This window comes from Miniopterus natalensis, chromosome 14 (genome assembly GCF_054644295.1).
Source record: "Miniopterus natalensis isolate mMinNat1 chromosome 14, mMinNat1.hap1, whole genome shotgun sequence".
Classification (NCBI taxonomy): domain Eukaryota; kingdom Metazoa; phylum Chordata; class Mammalia; order Chiroptera; family Miniopteridae; genus Miniopterus; species Miniopterus natalensis.
In genome coordinates, this window is record NC_142094.1 from 13,637,180 (window position 1) to 13,649,680 (window position 12,501).

At 41.7% G+C, this 12,501-nt stretch overlaps 1 protein-coding gene across 4 annotated transcripts in view; it reads right to left on the reverse strand.

Moving 5' to 3' along the window:
- Positions 1-12,501, reverse strand: part of NRG3 (neuregulin 3) — a 953,370-nt gene that overhangs the window by 498,203 nt on the left and 442,666 nt on the right. For all 4 annotated transcript variants that reach the window (XM_087824121.1, XM_087824120.1, XM_087824119.1 and 1 more), the window contains exon 2: positions 11,761-11,890. In XM_087824121.1, coding sequence (XP_087680247.1) covers positions 11,761-11,890 — 130 coding nt within the window. The remainder of the gene's footprint in view (positions 1-11,760; positions 11,891-12,501) is intronic.

A 12,501-nucleotide genomic window follows, 5' to 3' on the forward strand; every position in this document is an offset into this window, starting at 1 on the left:
CTTATTAGGTTTGAGAAATCATACTCTTGTCTGTTCTTTCCACTCACCATTAAAATTCAGAGTTTGAGGGAATGGAATGAAAAAAATGTCATTCTGTCCCGATGTCTCTGAGAACCATTGGGAGACAAGAGGGGAAATAATTCAGAAAATAAGTGATCAATTGCATAAAGAACTTATGATATGAAACTAATTATGAAATTATTTTAATTTATTAAAAATAATCTGTAGCATCTACAATCTCCCATGCCAGCAGAAAACATGCACAGAAACAGTGATAAGATTGTGCTATTGAGAGATTTTTTAAGCAATTAAAAAGCAATGTTTCACAAGCTCTTTTTGTTTGTTTGTTTATTTTTGTTTAAAATATTACAGGTGTCCCTTTTCCTCCCCAATGGCCTGTCCTTTCCCCCTCCCTAGTCCCTCTCCCCACCACTGTCCATGTCCTTGGGTTGTGCATAGATGCATATAAATTCTTTGGTTACTCTCTCCCCCTCCACCCACCCGCCCTCCTCCCTCCCTCTGACATTCGTCAGTCTCGTCTATGCTTCCATGTCATTGAATCTATTGTTCATCAGTTTATTAAGTTCTTTAGATTCCACGTATAAGCGAGATCATGCGATGTTTGTCTTTCTCTGCCTGGCTTATTTCACTTAGCATAATATTCTCCAGGTCCACCCATACTGTCCCAAAGGGTACGAGATCCTTCTTCTTTACAGCTGCGTAGTATTCCATGGTGTGAATGTCCCACAGCCTTTTCATCCACTCATCTGCTGATGGGCACTTGGGCTGTTTCCAGATCTTGGCTATTGTAAACTGTGCTGCTGTGAACACAGGGGTGCATATATTCTGATTAGTGTTTCAGGTTTCCTAGGATACATTCCTAGGAGTGGAATCACTGGGTCAAAAGGCAGCTCCATTTTTACTATTTTGAGGAACCTCCATACTGTTCTCCATAGTGGCTGCACCAGTCTGCATTCCCACCAGCAGTGTCCTAGGGCTCCCCTTTCTCCACACCCTCACCAGCACCTGTTGTTTGTTGACGTGTTGATGGAGCCATTCTGACAGGTGTGAAGTGACACCTCACTGTGGTTTTAATTTGCATCTCTCTGATGATTAGCTGCGTTGAGCATTTTCTCATGTGTCTCTTGGCCATCCCTATGTACTCTGGAGAAGTGTCTATTCAGGTCCTTTGCCCATTTCTTAATTGGGTTGTTTGTCTTCCTCTTGCTGAGTAGCATGAGTTCTTTGTCACAAGCTCTTGCTGGCTTCAGGACCCTTGGTTTTTGGAATCTTCTATGCAGACATGACTATGTACATATAGATCATATAGATGGGTGATACTGATCTCAGAGCTTGCCCATTAAATTGAACTAAAAAATGCCCACCTCAAACCCTGTCTTACGAGGTTTTTTTGAGAACATTTGTCACTATATTACTACCACCTTTCACTGGACCTGAACACTGAAAATGCTTAATAAACATTGTCATAATGATGGAAACAATGTATATATCTGACATTTATTTTTAGTGTATGTAGGGTAGGACTAAACATACTTTTTATACCACTCACATATGACAGGTATAAACACACTCTACATCATTCATATGAGATTTTATATATATATATACATATATATATGACCCCAGACCGTGTTTAACACTTTCATTTCTTTCTTGTCTCTTTCTAAAATTTTATTCTTCGTTTCTCATTTGTTAAATGGTGCAAAGGCAGTTTCCGATGTAACTACACTTGATGAAGCCATTTCCTCCGAGCTTACCAGTTTGGGAAGGATTTCCCTGTTCTACCCAGGGTGGGCCTTGTGCCCAGTGACTGCCAGTGTCTGCCCAACGTGGAAGCCTATCTCGCTAGACCATGCTGACCTCCCGGTGCTCCCAGCAGCAAGGTTTTTAAGGAAGGGGCCTTTTATTCTTGTTCACCATTGAACCTCAGCGTCCTGCGTGAGGCCCGGCACCTAATCAGGGTACCGAATATGCATGTATGTGTGCACATGTGTGTGCAGGGGACTAATTCTGCCATAAAACCACCAAAATAACTGCGCTCATTTAAACATTACAGAATTGCAGAGGTGAACTGCAATATAAAATTTAGAAGCGCTGTCTTCAGCTTCTTTCCATAAAACAAGAAGGGCTTGATCTTCTTGTCATATTCTTGTGAAGTTTATATTAAGAAAAACATATAGCATATGGTGGTCTGTTTTTCTATGAATTTGAGTTTCATCTAAATTATAATTAGGGTAACCATATGTCCTATTTACCTTGGGGCATTCCTGGTTTGTGCTTATTTTAAAGAAGAAATTATTAAAACTGGTAATTATATCTCAGATGTTTTTGAATTTGGATGACAATATATATATATGGTCACTCAGAGTATAATATGTTAGAGAACTAAAGTATGCATATTTTAATTTTATATAATTATATAATGTATATTATATATTATATAATATATATTACCATATAATATATAATATCATACAATATATATGTTATATATAAATAATAATATAAATATATATTTAAATAATTAATATATATAATGTATAAATATATAATATATAAAATAATATGTATTAAGCAATATATAAATAATAAGGAATTATACATATTAAATATTATATATGTTAAATATTATTCATATACATATATCTATATATCCTAAATGCTTTATTTTCAAGCAGTCGGGATTTCAGGATTCCTGGGTCACTGGGATTTTAGACGGCAGAAATTGGTTGGTGAAGAGGTCAGGTGTGTAGATCCTAGAGTCAGCCTGCTTAGTCTGGGTCCTGGCCCCACTGCCCTGAGTAGTGCCCTTGGCCTCAGTCATTTACACCTTACACCTCCCTCCCAGGGATCCTATGGGCCCTACATGCAGGAGCACCTTATGGGCGTTACTTAGGCTTACTGTTTCAGCAAGATTTGCTAATGTCTTTCACTAGGGAGGGTAATTTATCTGTGGTACACAAAGACTGGCATTTTGGTACATGCATAAACAATGTGATTTGGTCCTTAAGTCATATTTTATAGTTTTCTTTAAAATGCTCGGACCAAAGTGAAGTGAAAAGAAATACCACCTTCAGGAAGGTGGAAATGCTGCCCAATGCTCTAAAACTTAGGCTAGAGCAAGAGGCCTCTCCTTAGTAAGTCTTCTCCTTAGTAGAGGGCAGGCTGCAGAAGGGCGTTGTAAATCCCCTCGCTGCCCCAGGGGCCTGGGCAGAACACCCCAGCCATCTCTGTCCTGTTTTGAGAAGGTTTTACTGTAATGTTTGCCTGAGAAGCCGGCACAGCAGGGCCTGTGGCACCATAGTTGATGTTGTTTACATCTCTACAGAGAGAGCGTCTCTAGCTAAAAGAATATACGGTGCCCCCAAAAATGTATACACACACTTTGAATAATTATAAAGGTAGAGTTTATTAAGATACATTTCATTTTCAAAATTGAACTGTCAGCTGTTAAAGTGTGTATACATTTTTGAGACGCTATATTTAGGATATGCTCTTAATTTTAAACTAAACTTGGTGAGATCATCTATAATCCACTTGAACTTCCGCTCCAACCTTCATGGAACTGTGATCCCGCAGGCAGGACACAGGTGCCTGGGGCATACACAGGGGTTGCTGTGGAGGGTATACCAGGAGGGTCCTCATCTAGAACAGCTTGAACTCTAAGAGGGGAGGAGAGGTTTTTGTATATTGCTCTCTACAGGATTGTCAACAAGAATTCCCCTAACCAAAGGTGGCTTCTGGTTTCTCTTTTCTCCTAGATTTACTGTTTGAATAACTAGAATGACCCTTGAATCTGAAAAGTGTTCAGCCCATGACTAGCTATTATTGTGGTGTAAAGTAAGTTCTCTGGGTCAGTTTTCTTTAACTCCTGCAGTGGGTCTCAGCTGAACCCTGTGCGCTGGGGGACTTGGAGTGCCCATCAAGAAGCCCTGGCACAAATCAGCTGACTTGGAAACAGCCGTGCAGATAAAACAGCAACACTTGTACTTGACCTTACTGCACCCACTCACTCCACGAGATCTGCTATGTTCATACCACACAGGGGCACTTTATGACATCAATCCTCCCAATGATCCTCAAGTAGAGTAATATTGTTTCCCCATTAAACAGATAAGAAAACTGAGTCGCAGAGAATATGTGGAATTTGTCAGCCTGCTGTTTAGTGGAGGAGCACTGAAACAAATCAGCCAATCCAGATGGGAACCATTAACAAAATTATGACAAGTTACACTGATGAAGTGGGAAAGGAAAAACATTATTTTTTCTCTCTTAAAGCTGTCTTCAACAAGAAGGAAATCTTGGAAAATCAAGAACTGGCTGCAGAGCTGAAGAAATAATAGAAAATTGCGAATCTGTCAGAGTGTCAAAATTCGTAGTAAGAAGCCTGAACCTGCCTGGCCGGTGTGGCTCAGTAGTTGAGCATTGACCAAGGATCCAGGAGATCTCGGTTCGATTCCCGGTCAGGGCACATGCCCGGGTTGCGGGCTCGATCCCCAGTACAGGGCGTACAGGAAGGCGGCCGATCAACGACTCTCATTGATGTTTCTCTCTCTCTCTCCCTTTCCCTTCTTCTCTCTGAAATCAATAAAGACATATTAAAAAAAATTAAGAAGCCTGACCTTCAGAATATACACAGGAATCCTTGCCAGGCCTGTCTCCCCCTTTTACGCTCCAGTCTCCTCTTTATTAAGCAGGCAGATGTGACACCCACTCAGGACTCCAGCAACCATTCTGCCGCCGGGCTTCAACGTGAGCAGAAGGGAAGAGGGCCGGACGACCACATAGGTAAGGGCGGCTGTGCGTTTGGAGTTTTCCACACGCTGCTGCTTTCAATTCTTCCATCAACCTTTTGAGGCCAATTTTTTTAAATGAAGATCTAAAGTTTCTAGATAAATCACTTGATAAAAACCTCACACAGCCAGTAGAAAGCTGAGCACAGCTGTTAACTTGGATCCCTCCATCCTGAACCCCCATGTACCTGCTTACCTCTTCCTATAAGGTCGTTATTTAGAAAAACAAATTTATATCAATTCTTTTTTTTTCAATTCTTTGATGGAACAAAAGACCCAAATCATAACAACCACCTCAACCAGAGCTGCCAAACAAGTTAGAAAACATAAAAATAAGGTAAAAATACTTGGCTATTAACTAAAAGATGCTTATGTTTCTTTATTAAACGTGCTTTTCTGGTCTTTTGCATGGTATTTAAGTAACCCTTGAAAAACAGCAGCTGGGATCATGGCCCTGTGGCTCAGGTGGTTGAGCGTCATTGTCATTCCCTACACCAAAAGGTTGTGGGTTCGATCCCTGGTTGGGGTGCGTACAGGAGGTCAACGTTTCTTTCTCACATCGATGTTTCTCTCTATCTTTCTCTCTCTCAAAGAGAAAAAAAAATCAACAAAAAACATATCCTCGGGTGAAGATAAAACAACAACAAAAACACACAGGAAAACACCAACCGGGTCCGATGCAAGCGAGTTACACTAGGACTAAACCAGCGCCTAAGTGCCATCAAGCTGCAAAATTAAGTACACCCTGCTGTTGTTCTTTGTTTGCTGTTTGAGCTAATGAGACGCTTTTGACAAACCCCATGGACGGAAAGGGAGCGGGACGGGTGGGTCTGACTTGGCTCATTTCTTCTGGTCAAATGCAATCTGCAGACCGCCTGGTGGGAAGGCGGCTACCGCCCATCGCTCAGATTCCCTCTGGGCTCCGGCAGGTGTTCTCAGGGACGCTGGTCCAGCAGAGCTGCGGCTTCGTGCCAGGTCCCTCGCCATGTGCCCCGGGGCTGTTCCGCAGGGACTCTACCGCCAGCCTGCGCTTAGGGGCCTCTGCCTCGGCCCCGTCGGGGAGTGGGGGGTAGGTGCCAAAACTCCATTTCCACCGACTTGCCTTGACCGCACAGGAGCATTAGCTGCGGCTCCCAGAGCACTTAGGGAGAGCATTTGATAAAGAGGCCCCTCGCTGGGTGGAAGAGCTAATGGACCTCCAAGGTGACAGAGCAAAGCGCTGAGGGATGGCCCTGTATTTCCATCCACTAAATCATAGGGGTATGGTCACCTTGGACACAGTCAATGCTCTTACAGATGGAAGCTTTGATTTTTAAAATGCGCTCAGGCAGAGCAAGATGCAGGGAGAACGGCAGCTCCTCACGGGCCCCCCTCTTCTTTCAATCGCTGCCTCCACTCGCCACTCTTCTGAGTGCTGTCCCCGGATTGCTGCACAGGCCATCGGCCCCTTTATGGAGGCATTGCCTCTGGCAAAGGTGGCGCCTGGATGGCTTTCTTCTTTCTCTAGCAGGTCCATATTTCAAGCAATTCAACCATCTTCAAGTGAATTGCTTGATAGGTTTCCAAAATGATCACTACAGGTCAAATGCAGCTCAAGCTCTATCCTTTCCAAAGCTCTGAAAATCTATTTCTGCAGCGAGGGTGGTAAAACACTTAATGAACTTCAATTCAGACGAGACATGTCCTTTCAACTTAAATTTGGCCTTGAAACGCGTTTGGCCTATTCAAATATCTAGCAATCCTTTAGGTCACAATGGCTACCTCTGCCACGCTAGGAAAATACATCACAGATAGCACCATTCCCCAGGTTCTCAACATTTCTAGAAATGGCATAAATAAATATATTAGAGAACACCCTACTTCGATTTAGAATATTTTGATTCAAAGAGTTTCTAGTGACTGATTTTCTTTTTTCTATCCAGCTTCGTTTCTGTAAGACGGATCTTCCTATTTTTATGTTTCAAAACACTCGAATTTAGTATTGAAAATAATTAATATAAAGAGTATATATAATGACTAATTAATAAAAGAAGGCAAAGACACTTTCAAATATACTTGGTAGTGTTAATTCTGAAAGGGCTTAACTGAAAGTTCGCTCAGCTTAATAAAAGTGAATTATAATGACCTTGGTGTAACAGAGACAGGGACGCTATCTATCTTTCTTAAAGGAGAGGTGAGAAGCCGGAGTCAAGGGTCTTAACCAGGTGTTACGTCGATGAGATACGCGTGCAATGCAGAGATCTTACACAGTTCATAAGGATTATAGAAGAAAATAGTTGTCAACCGTATTAGCCTTTTTATTTATTTCTTTTTCAGAATTTGATGGCTTACTATTGGTTCCACTTTGCAATTTTATAACCTGATTTGCATACATAACATGACATAATGAACATTTTCACGTCCTTAAAACCTTTTGAACTGTCCAGACATCCAAATTCAGGCTTTTCTTTTTCTATTACAAATAAACCTACCTATGCATCTTAGAGGCTAAGTTCTTAGAAACACGATAAAGATTTTGAGGCCTACTGAAACATGACCTGCGGGGGGGATTTAACAACAGGCGCCTCCTCAAGCAGTGGCTGTTTCACGGAGCCCTCGCCAGGGTATTTGTTGAGCAAAAGAGAGAGCACGCAAGGGCATGGGAATCGGTGCGGGGACTGCAAGGGTGGAGCGGGAGGGTGGAGGGCACAGAGGGGGGAAAGGGGATGGAAAAAGTAAAATAAAAGTTAAAAACAAATAAATAAGTAAATAATGAATCATCACATATAGGCTAGCCAAACACAAGCATGAATTTGCATTTCTTCGTGAGGCTGAGTATTTTCCCTGCGTATTGGTGACTTGCGTTTCTTCTTTAAGGGAAGAGCATGTCCCCTTCCTTGTCCAGTGTCCTGTGCAGGATTAAGTTTAGTGTTATTCTTACTCATCTGTGTCGTTTCTTCAAAATATTGACTCTCTGAAATATTTGTTGTTCAGTTTACTGATCATTTACGCTGTCAATTTTTAGCTCAAGAAGCCCTTTCAATTGTTGACATAAATAAATATGTAAGTTTGTCTACTGTTTCCCTTAAGACTTGATTAATTATATAAACCTCTGAATTCATTAAGAACAACTTTTGATACAGAGAAGGAAGTGAAAATCCTATTTTCATTGGTTTTAACTGATAGTCAACCAAATTTACCCAAAGATCAGTTTCTCAGTTGTCCTCCTATTTATGAATCACCCCCATTCTACATGAAGTTTCACTACATGCCTGGGTCTGTTTTTACTAAGCAGTCGACTAATGGTCTATGGTTTTATTGTATATTTTATATTCAGCAAGGTCAAGTTTGCCTATTTATTTAAAATCCCTCTATCCAGTTGACTTCTTTAGAATTTTCCCATTCTTCTTAAATTTTCATTAGTTTGCTCTGTATTTTCTAATTATTCATATTATAAATGGATTTTTGAAAGTTCTGAAATACACTGAAGAGTGAGAAAACAGCAAACAGAAAAACATGAAACCTCCCTTATCCCAAGATTGGCACCGTTAACATTTTGAGCATATCTTTCAGAATCTCTACCAGGGATGATCTAGGTAGTTTTGTTATAATTCTCTCCCTCGGCCAGTAAACAGAAAAGCGTTAGAATAGGATCAATTTTTTATGACATAGAAAAAAAGTTTTGATTCAGTTTATCATAGGATTGCGATTTATTTTTAAAATACTAGAAAACATAATCAATTCTCTCAGCCTTGAATGTGTAATCTTTTGAGACATGGAAAAAGTAAACTATTTAGTGAGCTAGATCCATTCATACTCCTCTATGTTGTTGCTCTGATATACCGCATTGTGCTTTATTTCACTGGAAACATAATCCCATTAGTAATGTACTATAAAGCTATCCCAGTAGCACGCCAGTCATGCAAAAACACTTCCCCTTGTTTTCTTTATTTCCTAACAATGAAGAATTTCACTTACTCCAAGTACATTACAAAATATAGTGCCATTTAATTCCTAAGTTCATTTCTGTATGTATTTATTCAACAGTATCTTGGTGATAATGAACATTTGTGAAACGGGGAAGAATGAAGGAAACACACTACTTAAATAGAGTGCTGTGCAGAACGGCACGTTACTAATAACTACGCCGGGAAGCCTAGAAGTGGCTGATGCAGGAAGAATTGTAAGCCTTTTGTTCGCAGCAAAGCCTGGGAGATGAATAGCGGCACGTGCGACCTGTGATTTATTCATACGCACAAGTAGGAGATTTATAGGTTTCGATTAAGCTACTCAAGTTCCAACTCTGTCTTAGGCTGCTCTTTTGTCATGATTAGCTATGTCATGACTATGTTAAATAACAGGTTGACTGTGATGAAATATGAAAAAAATATGAAGACAGATGGCCAACATTATTATACATGTACATTGTTCCAGCTAAACCATGTACATATCTCTGCTTGTGTGTGTTTTAAAAAATCAGACTGGGCCCTGGCTGGTTTGGCTCAGTGGTTAGAGAGTCGGCCTGTGTACTGAAGGGTCCCAGATTCAATTCCGGCCAAGGGCATGTACTCAGGTGCACGCTCAATCCGAGGCCCTGGTTAGGAAGCAACCAATCGATGTGGCTCTTTCACATCGATGTTTCTCTCTCTCTCTCTCTCTCTCTCTTTCTCTCCCTTCTACTCTCTCTGAAAAAGCAATGGAAAAAGTATCCTCCGGTGAGGATTTAAAAAAATTAAAAATCAGACATATACATATGCACAAAAGCAAAAGCTTTTAAATCTGGACTTGAGATCCATTGTCTAGAGTGGACTGTCTCCCAAATCATATATATGTTGAAGTCCAACCCTCCAATGCCTTAGAATGTGACCATATTTGGAGAAAGAGTTTTTAAAGAAGTAAAGTTAAAATAGGGTCATTAAGTTAAAAGAGAAAGTGGACCCTAATCCAATATGACTGGTAACCTTATAAGAAGAGGAAATCTGGATACAGACATACAGAAGAAAATGGGAAGACACAGGGAAGAGTCTGCTATCTATAAACAAAAAAGAGAGGCCTGGAAGGACACTCTTTTCCCATGGTCCACAGAAGGGCATACCCTATGAACACCTTGATCTCAGACTTCTGGCCTCCAGACTGTGAGAAAATAGATTCTGGTTGCTTACACCACCCAACCTGCAGTGCTTTGTTACACTGCCCTAGCAAATTAATATGCCCATGAACTGATTCAAGAGCACAGGGAGGAAGAATGCTGAGAAAGAATAAGAATTATTTTGTTCTTTTCAACATCTCAATTTAAAAAAAATAAGTCATACCAGCCTGCACACTGTGGTGGGGCCTGACCTGACCCTTCCTTAGGGTGAAACACCATCAGAGAAGTCACTGCTCTAGGTGATGCTTCTGGTTTACCTTGCCATCAACCGATCAGGAATTGCAACTTAACTGATGGTGTTGCCCACTTCCACACTGTGAGCCCACGGGATTGGCAAAGGTACCTCGGCATGAGCTTGGGCGTCTGTAAGATCTGCAAGCACATCGTGCTTTCAAAGGGCAGCTCCTTCTCGGCTTTGCCCTCCAGGTCTCCAAGTCACCTGTGTGTTTCCTATCTGTGTCCACGCTGACCTAATAAACCCAGCAAGAGAAGGGGAATGGAGGAGAAGGCATTCCCAATCCCTTCATGCCCAACGTAGGCTCGCAGAGAGCGGAGAAGGGGTATGCCTTTTAGAAACGGGGCAAATGTAAGGGCACTGCCCAAGTCACGTGAAAGCTACCACGGCCAGCCGGGAAGGTGACAGTGGTTTAACCTGCCACGAGATGCAGGTAACTTTTACGGAGATCTGCCACTCTCACTTCTCAGCTCTTCCAAACCTGTGACGTGCCTACTGTGGCAACTCCTCTGCCCCGGAGGGAAGTTGGCCCTGGGAGCCAGGCAAAATTTGCTGACACGTTCAAAGTGCACAACTCTACGACGCATTTCTCTGTGTCATCTTAATAAAACAACATAGAGTCAAGTTTTATAACAGCGACAGAGAGAGAAGAAAGTCATAATTTTCCATGCTCCATGACTCAGAATAATTAATTGAATAACTGGGTCATATGAGAAGTGTAAATAAAGAGAAGGAAGGGGTGTGGATATACATGACCACTGAAGCGCATACAATTGCAGGGAGAAACAAATCACCAGGATGGTGCTGGAAATAAAGTGTGGTGGGAAATGTTTCTTGGATGCTAATTTGTTTCTTCTGTGGAGCCTTAAAGCTGCAGGGCCTGCAGGTGCACTATTTATCTCCGTTTGTTTTTATTTTTAGCAGTTATATAACATTATGTCTCTAAAAACCAATTAAACACCTTCCTGATCTCTACTGGGAATTTTCCCTAAGAAGTTCCTTACCTAGACCATGATTTCATTTACAGCGTCTTTCTGGGGAGCATTTCATCATCAGAGGTGTTGAAAATGTATTGAAGTGAATAAACGAGGGTAGGAACAAAGTAAGATGCAGCTTTCTCTGGACACAGTCACAGTCTCTGGGATTTGGTCCACAGCAAACACTGAGACACTGGATCTTAGATGAGTAGCTTTCTTTGTCCTGCCAGCCTATAGGTTTCCAAGAAGGATAATTATTTCTGAATAAGAGCATATATGCCTAAGACAAACTGAAAATACAGGCCTTTAAAGTGAGAAAACTATTGTTGCAATCAAATTGGTAGTTCTAAAAGTAAATCGCCCTTTACTTGGTCAGGTAAGATTCAGATTTTGTCTACTTGAATTCAGTTTTATCTTCCCCAAATACAAAAGATACCAGCCTTGTCCCGTCTCATATTAGGACTCTTAATTCCACCATTCAAACAGATAGATTGTATGTATCAAACTATATTCATGGGCTCACCATCCCTCCTATAGCCAGGCCTCCCTGAGGACCTGCCCTCTGTTCCCGTGGCTGCAGTGGCCACAGTGGCCACAGTGGCTTACCGACAGTGCTTGTGGGATCCGGTCAGGGTTTCGATCACAAAGCACTCGCCATCATTGAGACAGTAGGCCAGGTCCTTGTCTCGGCAGGGTTTGAAGTGCTCAGATCGCTCAGTGGAATATGTGGTCGTATCTGTCGAGGGAAGCACACAGAGAAATGCTGTCAGCAGCACATCCTGAAACCACAGCTCCTGTCATTGGTCTGAGTCTCTGCATTCAGGCCCTCTCATGGGCGCTGACCTTGGGAGCGCTAGACAGACAGGATGACTCCTCCACTGTGATGAAAAAATGCAATTGGATATGACCTCCTCTAAATTCATATATTGAAACCTAATCCCCAATGTAATGGCATTAAGAGGTCAGGGCCTTTGGAGGTGATTAGGTCATGAATGGGATTAGTACCCTAATAAAACAGACCCCAGAGATCTGCCTTGCCCAGTCAGTCATGAGAAGACACAGCAAGGAGATGACCTTCTATGAACCACGAAGACTTCACCGGACACTGAATCTGTGGGCACCTTGACCTTGGACTTCCCAGCCTCCAGGACTGTGAGAAGTATCTGTCATTCATTGTATAGTAACCCAGTCCTTGGTACCGTTATAGCAGCCAAGACTGATGAAGACAACCCCTGTATTGAATTGCATTACTTCTCCACTAGATTTTAACAACTGGGGTCTCTCTAGACAAGCTTCATCTGAAGATGCATGAACCGTGGAAGCTGAATGATCCTTCAAACACCTCAG